Below are 13,210 nucleotides of genomic sequence, written 5' to 3'. Positions count from 1 at the left end.
ACACTTCCCTTCAGATATCCCAAAGGGACCTCAAACTTGCCACAGCCAAGGTCATATTCTCGAGCTTCCCTCTCAAACTCAGCCTTCTGCCGAAGACGCTTGTCTTACGTTTCCTTTCTCACTACATATTCACAGCTGCCTCTGTTGTTTCTGATTATTTGGAGATCCTTTACAAAAGGAAGTAGAGGAGAGAAAGGGCTGGAAATGAGAATAAAATAGAGACAAACCCAGAAATATCCACCACAGTGATTCTTGCCTTCTCTAAGAAGACGTACTGGGGCTCCAAGCAAGCCAAGTCCTACTAAATTGTCAAAGAGTCGTCTTTTTAATAAAGGTGGGAAATGAAGATGATATATATTTAACCTAAAAGTGTTCACAGAGGTAGGAAAAACACCCAACCTCTGAACTTCACTGTTGTTTTACACACTTACTAAATACTGTTGTTCACGATCCATCAAAGATAGGGCTGGACAAAAGGGAGACGTGCTGGAGAAGGCATGTTTGGCCCCTTTACCCTTTACATTCTCTGCCTTCACATGGTTTTACAGGATCTTTCATTGTGAACATCTCAAGATCCTGCTGAGTCCCGAGTGTACATGCCCATGAAGAGAGCAAGGGCTCCCCTGTGAGCAAACTGCCCCTCTCTCAAGGCCTGCTCTAGGGTGCTGGGACCAGAAGGCTTCGAGGGCCTGTGCTCTGTGTCCGTCCGACAACCACACCAACCCTCACGCCTCACGTTAGAAACAGTTTTGGTTTTTGAGACTTCTTATGATGTATGTTTCTCTGTAAATGACACAGAAGCAGAACTTGGTAACAGTGTAGAGAAGCAAAAGAAGATTCATGTTGCTTTGAATACAGACCCACTCTAGTATTCTTGCCTGGAAAATCCTATGGACAGAGGAGTCTGGTGGGCTATAGTCCATGGTGTAATGAAGAGTTGGACACAGCTGAGCCACCAACACTTAGTCTGTTTTGACTTTAGACAGAGATGGTTTTGTACTTTATGTGTGTGTGTGTTAAGTCGTTTTAGCCGTGTCTGACTCTTTGTGACCCTATGGACTATAGCTGCCAGGCTCCTCTGTCCATGGGATTCTCCAGGCAAGAATACTGGAGTGGGTTGCCATGCCCTCCTCCAGGGGATCTTCCTGACCCAGGGATCGAACCTGTGTCTCTTAGGTCTCCTGCATTGGCGTGTGGATTCTTTACCGCCAGCGCCACCTGGGAAACCCTTTGTACTTAAAATATAATTTTTGTTGAGAAACAACCAAAAGAAAAGAAAACACAACAGGGATATTACTGAAACCAAAGGAAATCACAAGTCTCAAAAATATAACATTTGAAGAAAAACTTTGTCCCTTTTCTAACTTCTTTTTCAGTACTATCATCAACATGTAGTACATGCTGAAATAAATGAATATGGCAGGGGGCGCCGAGGACTGAACTTGTAATATATTTTCACAACATATTGGTTTATATTGTGATCATAGATCTTCAGAGCTGTCACAATGAAAATGACCCTTCACTATTTTTTTTGTTTTTCTTTATCCCGAAAAAGAAAAGGCCAACAACAAATTCTCGTATGCTTATTAAAAAATTGCTATCAAATAAATTACTCTTATCTCCTACAAATGTGTTATGACATGAGCAGAGGCACCAGTGAGGTCACTCAGACTGGTGAGACGAGGCTCTTCCTTATCCAAAGAGGCCTGGGCGGCAAGGCTCTCACCTTGTTTGGAGTTGACATCTGATGGGATATGTGACGGGTGTGATCCTGGAGAAAAGTGCTCGTCGCTGTACGTGATGAGGGGGGTGAGAGGATGGACCGCATGGGATGGCTGCACCACGGGCACTTTGTTTGACTGCAAAGTAACCACAAGGACAACAGTTAATATGGACTCCCAGCTCCTGTCTCCTCTCTCCTCAAAAGTCAACCAAGAATTATCTCCAGACCTAAACAACTGAAGCATCTGCTCTACCCACTTAAGATTTTCAGGATTTTCTCATGTTAAATATGCCTTAAGTACATGAATATCCCACCAAGAGAACGATCAGTTATTTAACCTAGGCCCCTTTGGAGATTTAGGTTGGTCACTATTATTCCATGACATCAATTTTCTATACATACACATTTACACCCCTTTTGGATTATCTCCTTAGCTTTAAGTCAATAAACAGTTTCTGGAGCAAAAGTTATGAATGTTTTAGTAACTCTATTCATTACATATGTTTGGCATAAAATGGGCATTCAATAAACATTGAATAGATAAATGAATAAATGTTCCAACGTAAAAGGCAACTTTTTAAACAACCTTGTATATATAAATTTGCTGTAATGACATCATCTTAGTTTATAAAATTCATAATCCTAGAGTTGTAGAGCAGTAAATCTGGCCCAGCTAGCGAAGAACCCGCCTACCATGCAGGAGATACAAGAGATGTGGGTTCGATCCCTGGGTCAGGAAGATCCCCTAGAGGAGGAAATGTTAACCAGCCCCAGTATTCTTGCCTGAAGAATCCCACAGACAGGGGAGTCTGGTGGGTCCACAGGGTTGCAAAGTGTTGGACACAACTGAGCGTACGCACATACATGCGTGTGCTCATGCGCACACAAACAGAATTGTACATCCTTAAGAACCAAATTATACCATTTTTTTCATGTTCTATGGTTTCGCCAATCAAACATGACCATCATTTATCATGCTTTAGAGCTGCTTAGCTCATCTTTAGTTCCTCTAGTTTCCAAAAGTATTAACAGATAAAATGGAATTTCTAATCTTGGGTTTAACTGCATAATGAAAAATATAGCTTATAAGAACACTTCAAATTTTTGACATTTATATTTAACATATTTTATGTCTCTTATTTGTTTAAAAATAAATTTTACTATTTAATTTGGAATTCTAAGACTATATAATAGTAACACTTATTAAAGGCTCAGGTTATTTATTTGGACTTCAATTTGAAATCTGGAATTCTGTTGTTTGGTTAAAGTTGAATCTCCCATACATACTGCCCCCTCAATAAAGTGCTTACTAAGCACATCAGTAATACAAACAAGACTCAGGCAGTTTAACCTGATTAGAGGATTGTTTTAAAAGAAACTACCCCCCACACACAATTCAACACAATTATATGCACAATATGTTTCTGATTTTAAACTCATCTCCTAATTTAGGCTGTCTCAGAAAAATATCTATTTAGAAATATAATAATAAGTAACTCATGAATTTAAAAGGAATAAACTCTAATGAATTCTAAATATTCTCTAATTCACTAGTTCAAACATGCCTTCACCATGCTAGTTTAAATAGACTGTTACTATTCTACAGACTAAAATACATGTGAAATCACTTTCTCCAGAAAAGAACATATTATTAAAATTTTTTTGTGTAAGTCCCTGAAAAATGCACAGTGTAAACTGCTTAAAGTGTAGGGACAAATCTGAATGGCTGAGAACCATGACACAACTGTGTATGATGGCTGTACCTACTACATACACTGATTATGTCCCTTTTTGTTGTTGTTGTTGTTTTACAAATTAGGTGTAAAAAGTATGTGGTTCCAACAGAAAGAACCATCCTCAGGAAAATTAAGAGTAATTTTTCTAGTAACTCATAATTCTCTTTATAGTTAGTAATTCTTTACCCTATCATTACAATCTCCACCCAAAGAAACTTATGAACCAAAAAAAAGCGAGGGGGGGGAAATCACACTTTTTTAGACAATGATATGCTCTCCTCGCTAGATTTCCCCTTATTTTATAATTACCAGCTCCCCTCTAACAGTAGAACTCGCATGCTCCTATAGCCCTTGGCGTTTATTAAGTAGAGCACCATTATCAAAGCCACACGCCTTTTCTCTACGCACCTCTGCACAGACATCTATGCATATAAATGTGTAAAAGGTTAAAAAAATTTTTTTCCATGGTTTTCAAGTGTTAATGATACAGTATGCCAAGTACACAGAATGAGCTTCTCAAATATAAGGAATTCAGAGTGCTAGAGGAAGTGGGGGGTGGGTGGGTGTGAGGATGTTATTATTATAAACCCCTTTAAATATGGAAGCGAAAATCTCAACACTCAAATGCTAAAACAAATGAAATTCAACTATACTTGAGAATAACTTTCGAGTTCCCTTTCAGAAGTCTCATAAGAAGCATAATTGCCAAACGATCTACAAAGATATTTTCTTAGGGTAGTTAAAAAGAGTAAAGCATTGCAGAAATCTTCTGCAAATATATATATATTTATATACACACACACATTTTACGTGCCTTTCTTATTTTCAGAGCACCACCTTAAGGAACTTGCATTAGCAGGCAGCATCTTCTTAATGTCTGACCTATCCCTCCAGTCATATAGCTCAGAATCTGGTGCCATGAATTTTTGCTAAATTATGCTATCCTTGCTCTCCTCTTAATTTTACGGTTTTCAACACAGATTTGCTTTCCTGTGGGAAGGAGATAAGAAGCTGAGGATTTTAATTTAAGCTCTGGCCTTGTCTTATATTTTGCAAGATGGGTAGCGAAAGCAGTACTAGTAGGTGTGTTAAAGCCAACAAGGATTATGTCCATTTTTGTGGCCAAATAATAAAAGCAATATGAAATCTCAATAATATGAGCGAGCACAATTCTAAGGTTTAGAGTTTGCCTCCTGCTGACCACCTCCACTGTGTATATAAAAGGATCCAACCGACACCACAGACGCTTGGCACAGCACCTCCCCAATCAAGTGTCCTCAGCCCTGAACTGTGGGCTTCCTCTGACGTCAGGAGTTACTGTCCCTTGATACTATCTGCGCACACAAGATGAGAACCTGGGCACCGCTACTTTGTGCAAGTTTTAAAAAGACAGAAAATATGACCATTGTTTCCCCATCTGCCCTTGGGTTTTTTTTTTTAATTTTTTAATTTTATATTGGAGCACAGTTGATGAATAACGTCTCAGTTTCAGGTGTACAGCAAAGCGATTCAGTTACACATATACATGTGTCTATTCTTTTCCAAATTCTTTTCCCATTTAGGTCACTACATATTGCTGAGCAGAGCTCCCTGTGCTATACAGTAGGTCCTTGTTGATTACACATTTTAAATACAGCAGTGTACGCATGCCAATCCCAAACTCCCTATATGACCATTCTTAATTCTAGTCTTCTAATCTCCAAATAACAATGTGCTGCATATTGGGGAGGGGAGTATGTGAGGAAAGAAAGAATAATTGATCACTTAGTTTCTACAGACAAATTTATGGCACTATATTATAATGCCTGGTTACAGGTGTCTATGTGGGCATATGCATATATTCATTAACACCTAAAATGTGCCAAACACGATCTGGTGCTGCTGTCCTGTACACGGCAGCTTCCTTTCTAGGTGCCTGAAAATGGGGATGCAGGTGTTGGAGACACAAAAGAAGTATGTAAAAAACAGAACAGAAAAAACCAAAGCAAAATCTAAAAAGACTGCATCAAGTACTACGAAGAGGAAGAACCAGGTGATAGAATAGACAGTGCATATCTGTATCCCTTTGTATCATATTAAACCTGAAAGAAATCAAAAGTTCATTTGGTCCAAGATTTTTATTTGCCAAGACAGGAAGCTGAGAATCAGAGGTCAACAGGGGTGGGTACTCACATTGTGACTACTGTCAGCGCTTAAAATAAGACAGCTCCGTTCGCTGCACAACTGCAGGAATACAGGGTCACTGCGAAGACAATGGGAACAGAAGCCCCTGCTGCACTCAGTACCACGAGACCGAGCAGGAGGGAAACTCCATCTCTTTTGGCTGGTACTCCGCTGGGTCCTGCGCAGCCAGTATGGCCCCCAGTCTTCTGGATCCTCCCCTACCCTGCCCTGTGCTTTTCCCAGCACACATCTCCCTGTATGGGGGGGGTGGGGATTCTTTTTAATTCACAGGGACAATTAGGTAAGTCTTAGAACCACCAGATAGTCCCAACAAGTGTTCCTTCCTCGATCATCTTGGGAAAATAGAATGTGCAATTACTCCACCTTTCCAAGATACCTGGCAGCCTCAAGTCGTCCCAAATCCTCCATGCCTGCTCAGAGAGGGGTTCAGTACCTTGTCTAAGCTCACATAGCAGCACGTGGTCAAGTCAGGCCACAGACCTTCATCTACTGATCCCAGCTATACATCCCCGGCAGGGAGCAAAGGTGGAAGATGGAAAAAGCAGGTACTGGAAGTGGGGCGTGGGTACAAAATATCAAGGATGGATTCAAGAAGACAGCTCTCCTGTCTACACTCAGCACCCACACAGGAGGAAGCCCACAGTGCTTTCCCAAACTGGAAAGGCTACCATCAGACCACCCTACCCATGTAGCACACAATAATTATAGCAACTCACACTTAGCCAAGTACTTCTTATGTACTCAACACTTTATAGACGCCATTATCTGCCTTTTCCGGAGGAGGAAAATGAAGTACAGAGAAGGTAAGTAACTTTCCCAGAGGCCCAGAGCTGGTCAGTGGCAAAGCCAGATTCAGATGCAAGACGCCTGGCTCTAGAGACCACGTTCATTACCAATACACCATGTGGCCTCCCTGAAGAGCCCAGTTCATAAAATCTTGGAAGCTGAGTGAGTGGACCACAGCTGACAGTACATGACATCTGTGAAATGAGTGTGTGGTCTCCGTCCCTGGCACAGGAATCACGTCAGACAAAGAGGCACCTCAGCCGAAGCGGTCAGAGCTGCACCCGCTCAACGGCCACTTTTCTGTCCAGGGTTGGAAAACACTCCAAGAAAGCCAGCTTGGTTGCCACCCAGGCTGGTCCCTGCAGGTAAAGACTGCTCTGACATCATAGCCAATAAAACCCACACCTCCTGTGGACACCAAGTGGGTGCCACTTAGGGACCCTGAGAGCCACCCCCAAAGCAGCATTCCCAGAAATGACCCACTTGCCGCTGGCAGGAACTCCGGCTGTCGCACACGCTGTCAGCCTCTGAGGATGCGGTTCTGGGAAGGACTAAAAAGTGGCTCAGCTTCCTCCCGGCTCAGGTCATGGGCCTGCTGGTAAGTGGAGTGATTCGCGGAGAAACCTGCTGTCCACGGAGCCAGTCCCCATTTTTCATGTAACCAGATTTCCACTAAACTCACCATGCAGGAGCAGGCTGTGTGTGAGGGTCTTGAGTTCCATTTCAATTGGCTGTACATTTGATCAACTGAAGCCAGGGGATTTTAACACTCCACCAACTTACTGTGATGAGGAATTTGACCTGGCCTGAATTGTTATGGTGGTACTTTACTTCGTATTAAACTCTAAAGAAGTCTGGTGTTGGTGAAATAGAAGCCAAATTATTTCGTATCGTGCTTTCCCTTCCTTTTCTGAGAATCTGAGCTTCTCAAGCCTTCCCACAAAGAACAGATTTAATATACCCCAAAAGGATACAATAATTCTTGTGTTAATGAGAACTCTAAAGTAACCTGGAAAACTTTCCTAAGCTCCACCACAATAAACACCTGACTCAGATCTGATGTGACTGTCACATCTAAGACCATGACTGGTTGTGACGCAGCAGCTTTTTTCCCCAGATAATGCTGAGCTCCAGGACTTTGCAGACTTCCTGAGCAGGAACTGGAAAAACTCTTAAGGTTAACAAAGGACAAATATTCCATGAGCCCGACTCCAGAGGCAAAGGAATGGTCTCTATTGGACATCTGTTAAATTCTCCTGAAGAAATGAAGGAACATGTTGTAGGGAAAGGAATTAATGTGTCCTGGACACCCAGGAAGTGCCTTCCTTACAGCCGCGCCTTTGCATCTGTGGCACTCATCCACAGAGGTGGGTGGCGTCATCTCTACATTTATAGGTGAGAAGGCAGAGGCCTTCTGGACACAGCTACGTCATAATCAGAGAGGAGAGAACTTGCGCTGGCACGGTCAGGCACCCACGTCCTGCTCGTCCCGCCCCAACTACTCACCACTCAGCCCCTCTCTCCACTGCTGCTCCAAACCACCCTGCCAGCTGAGTGTGGCCTGCCCTGGGCCCTACGGTGATGAAGCATCTGGAAAGAACCATGGGCCACTCGGAGAGGGCTGATGTCACCAGCAGGACTCCAAGCAGAGTGCCGGAACCACTGCTAAAATGAAACGGTGTGGAGGGCCCTTCATGTTCCCACTTCTCCATACAGTGATGATTTCCATATGTTTCCTCACTTAATCCAGAAGTTACCCCTAAGTCAGGTGTTGTGATTTATGTTTTACAGAGAAGAAAACCAAGGTTCTGAGAGGGTAAGCAGTTCATCCAAGATCACAGGATGTTAAGCAGCAGAGATGGGATTTAAATCCAAGTTGGTGACCCTGAAGTCTACAGCATGTGTCCCAAGGAACTAACAACAGACAGTGCTGGCATCTTCTTGTTGCCAAGTGGATTAAATGAGTAATAATATAGTTTAATATTCAAGTACACGGGAACTGGAGGCAGAGAGTTCAAATCCCAAACATTCAAATACCACTCAGTTGTATGCTTACTTAGGTACGTCATGGAGTTTTTCAGAATCTCAGTATTCCCACATGTAAAATGGGTGGAATCATACCTCACAAGATGAAGGTGAGGATTACTGAACAATGCAAATAAAACGCCTATCAAGTCCTGGAATATATGTTCAATAAATATTTGCGGAATGGATAAAGGAAAGAGGAAGGGGAAAAGAGGGCCAATAAATGAATACTCTGCTCCTCAAAATTCAAACCACTCATCTCTAAGACACAGTACATTTTAGAATTTAGAACTGTGCTTTCTTTCAGGTGAATTACCCCTCAAACTCTCCCTTCTGCAACTGGTTTAATAAAAGACAATTGGGTTCTTTTTTTTTTTTCTTGACAACTGGATTCTTATATCTGTTTTTACCTTCAGATCTCCATTTTGATATGTTATCTTGACTGAAGTAGAAGAAGAAAATCTGACCTCACAGATACATTGTTGAAAGGGAAGGATTATTTTAATAATTTCTTCAGATAACTGTGGATATTCTTCTTTGATACTAAACCAAAACTCAACAAGTGGTAGTTTCTCAAAAGCCAGTTGCAATGTAGAATCAAAAACCTTATCAATACACTTTTCCTACTCTTATATTAAAATTGGTTGTTCTGTCGAGCACTTTGAATATATCCATGTATCATTTTGCATTGGGTATATGGAAAATAGTGTTCACTGAGTTGACATATTTTGTTATACAATATAAAAATCACATTCATTAATATCATCACTCATCAGAAAAGCTTGAAGGATTTGAGAAGTTATCAAGCCTATGGGCTGCCCTCGTAGCTCAGTTGGCAAAGAATCTGCCTGCAATGCAGAAGACTGGGGTTCAATCCCTGGGTCAGGAAGATCCCCTGGAAAAGGAAACAGCAACCCACTCCAATATTCTTGCCTGGAGAATCCCATGGACAGAGGAGCCTGGTGGGCTACAGTCCACGGGGTTGCAAGAGTCGGACACGACTTAGTGACTAAATCACCACCACCACACGGAGTAGCTACACATTTTCTCATGTTTTAATTTTTGCTTGAAAGCTCAAATTTTATCACTGGCAACAAATGCTATCAACTGTTTCACTGAGGAGAGAGACTTACCTTGCTCATTTGTGAGAAAGTATCTGCCAGGTGCCAAAGTCCAAAGAACCCCAGTTTGCCTGTCAGTTATGCAGTCAAAGGGTCAAGACGGTTTTTTTTACTGCTTCATCAAGGATATTACTAAATGACTCTGGCATTTTTTCCTCTAGGAGCGTGTTGTGACGTAGAATTTAATGACTATTAGTATCATTTGGTGCCAAAGCACCAATCGTTTTACCCACTGTTGCTCCTGGGCCATTGATGCAAGTGCCAACACAGGAGAAAAGACGAAAGTGTTGCTGTTACCGTGAGAGCAGTTCTGCCCTTGGGACCTCCTGTCTCCAGGAGTCCTGGGGGCCACAGGCCACGCGTTGAGAACCGTGGCCTGCAGTAAAGTAACAGTACAGAGATAGCTGTTGATTGAGGATGATCTGAGCTAACAAGGTGAAAAGTACCATATCTGGTAAGTTAACCTCAGAAAGAAATTGATTAATGAGGTACAAAGGTAAAGTGCTTTCATGATACACTAAGTTATCATTTTTCCCTTTCTATTTGCTGGTGTTACAAATCCACAAGAGAAATCTGAAAGGCAAACAATCAAACATAATATACACCACATCTTTTAAAATGACATTAAAACTTTTCCCACTCCTTCAACTCTTTAAACTCAATATAAAACCCTAAACTTATGTTCGTTCATTCAACTTGAATTATTTTCTTCAAAGGAATCCTTGATACATACTGGCTGGGAATAGACTTGTGCCCTTTGGTGTAAGAAGCCCTCGTCACCTTCCTGGGGTACACCCAGTTATCACCGGCTCTGTGCTTACAGCCCCAGGACAGGATGCCAGGCACTCACCACACTGTGTTGCTACCTCTTGTCTCCTCTCACTAGATAGAGGGTGGGTCTTGGTAACTCATCCCTAGCATCCAGCACAGGTCCTGCTGAAGTGGAGACATTCAATACCTACTTCTTGTGACTTAAACTCCGAATGAGGCTTTCAACACTAAGAAGTCTGTTCAAGAAAGAATTCACACCCTTAAATTAAAAACAGGGATTGATCCTCATGTTTTCTATTGCTGCCTAAAGTTACTGCAAATTTCTCAGCAGCTTAACACATCACAATGTACTACAGGGGTTTAAATCACAGATTCCACGGGGACCAATCCCGGTGGTGTCACCAGGCACTCAGCTCAGGGTGTCACAGGTGTCGACCGAGTTTCTGTCAGGAGGCTCTGCAAGCTCCCTCCTGCTGCTAGGAGAATTCTGTGCCTTGTGGTGGTCCCCGGTCCCTTCTGCTTGTCAGATGGGACGACTCATATTCCCTGTCAAGCAGCCCATACACTGACTTCCTCTTCTACAACCACTAGAAAAACCCACTTTCCAAGGGCTCCTGTGACTATGTCAGGGCTACCCCATAGCCACTCTCTCCTAAAGCCAACAGTGGGAGTGAGAGAGCGGACGGAGGATGGCTCTGATCAGCTCAGGATGCTGCAAGACCTGATGTCATCAGATAACCCACTTCACTTTCTCATTTCTTTCTCCGTTTGCAAAATGTTATCACCGACTGATTTTCAGCAGATAAAAATGAAGTATCATTACAAATGTTATTATCTGGTGTTAAAGTTATTCTGGTTACACTGGAAAGTTCTGAGATTTAGTTTTGTGTCTTCCTCCTCTCCTTTTTCTTTTTTTAACCGGGGGACTATGTCGTCAACAGTGTGTTACTCACACACGAGAGCGGACAGCGGTGGTGGCTCAGAGGCGAAGGGTTGAGAGAGGATTCACACATCTCCCTCTCACCTTCTCTCAGCGTCAGGGGAATCAGGGAGAGAGAGCTACGTGCAAGGGAAGTTCCGCATTAACAACAGGGTCATGGCTTAAGGATCAGAAACGAGCAAGAACTAAACAGAGCTGGGGCTCTGAACAGATTTATTTTGAAGAAAATGATAACAGCCAACATATCAGATTCTGGCCAAATTACTGGCCTTTTAAGAAAATTTTTTAGAGAAATCATTATTTTATATTTAAGTGCAACTCTTTTATTACAAGGTTCTGTCTAACCTGAAGTTTTTGGCTTAATTATCTGACCCTTTAGGGTGAATAAAGAGTCAGATAACTCCCATACCATTTATTAATCACTAGTAACGTGAAGAGTCAGACATGACTGAGTGACTTCACTTTCACTTTTCACTTTCATGCATTGGAGAAGGAAATGGCAACCCACTCCAGTGTTCTTGCCTGAAGAATCCCAGGGACGGGGGAGCCTGGTGAGCTGCCGTCTATGGGGTCGCACAGAGTCGGACACGACTGAAGCGACTTAGCAGCAGCAGCAGCAGTAATGCACTAAATTCTATAGAAAATAAACATGGTAGAAGGGAAATACATCACAGCCATAGGTTAAAACTTGGATGCTTGGGTGAGAAAGACAAGAGAAGGGACGTTCACTGAGTGTCCACTGTATTCTGCGGCCTATGAGTGATACTTTTACACTTGGGATCTCCATATTCAAATAAGGAAACAAACTGAGACTCACTAAGTTTAAGTTTTGCCCAAGGTCACACAGGTTAGCCTGTAAATGGTTGAACCTGGATTAAATACAGATCTGTTCTACCCCAAATAGATGAACTGATCACTGTGAAGTGCTGAAAAGAATGGCAACAAAGGGTAATAACTCATTCTGGAAGCCTAAAGGGGACCCACTTTCCAGTAACTAGAGTCTATAAATAGAGGGACTGGGGTGAAGCTGAGAAAAGATCAGAGTAAAAGGGAAAATGACTTATAATTATGTAAAGTTGCAACATCCTATTATTTGATTTCACAACACCTTCACCACACCCCTAATCCTCTGAACACTGCCTTTGCTTTTCACGTTAAAGACTGCTCTCTGAAAAGTAAGAGGAAGAACTAGAGTCGTTCAAGATAAACCAATAACCAAAACAAACAGGTTTGAGACTTACTGTTTTAGTGGTAAAATATTATGAGCAAGGCCTGAAAGTGGCTAATTCAGAAGATGAATAAAGCAATGAGGCACAGGTGAAAGGAAGGGTCACTGACTCCGAGGAGGCAGAATGAGGAGGAGGAGCCTGCCTGGGCGACTGGCTGGAGGAGCACGGATGCTATGGGTTGCATATGTGTATGTAACATTTTACAAAGGAAGGTCATGGGTAGAGCGAGATTCCAACGGTATGTAACATTTTCTGGATCACAGACGTCATGATCTGAGAGAAGCTTTTATACAGAAACAGCAATGGACTAGGGCGGGAGGTTTCAGTGTGTGCAGGGGAGGAGAGGGAACGGTGCAGTCAATGGACCCGAGATTAAACACTGCTACCCTGTTCTAAGAGAGAAGCGTTTCAGCAATCATTGCATACAAATTTATTCTTATTACTAAGCTGGAGTTTACTCAGCTTGTTGAAAGTGGTGTTTGTGTAGGACACTGGGAAGTAATGGAATGCAACCACGTCAGTGAGGGCAGGTGAGAAGCAGGGCAAGGGCCTTGTGTCTACCACGGAGTGCGCGGAGCAGGAGCGGCAGGCAGTGTCTCCTCCGTAGCCGTGATAAGGCTGCGTGAGGACAACGGGCAACGGGGGAGGATGCAGAGGCAACTCCAGGAACTCCGAAACCAGAGAGGGTGGACACT

At 42.6% G+C, this 13,210-nt stretch overlaps 1 protein-coding gene across 1 annotated transcript in view; it reads right to left on the bottom strand.

Annotated features, from left to right (window-relative positions):
- Positions 1-13,210, bottom strand: part of LEF1 (lymphoid enhancer binding factor 1) — a 120,712-nt gene that overhangs the window by 37,863 nt on the left and 69,639 nt on the right. Inside the window, exon 4 of the mRNA XM_052641939.1 lies at positions 1,727-1,859. Within this exon, the coding sequence (XP_052497899.1) occupies positions 1,727-1,859 (133 nt within the window). The remainder of the gene's footprint in view (positions 1-1,726; positions 1,860-13,210) is intronic.

Source organism: Budorcas taxicolor, chromosome 6 (assembly GCF_023091745.1).
Source record: "Budorcas taxicolor isolate Tak-1 chromosome 6, Takin1.1, whole genome shotgun sequence".
Classification (NCBI taxonomy): Eukaryota; Metazoa; Chordata; class Mammalia; order Artiodactyla; family Bovidae; genus Budorcas; species Budorcas taxicolor.
The sequence above is the reverse complement of the archived record's forward strand: the minus strand, read 5'-3'. Positions and strand labels throughout refer to the sequence as shown.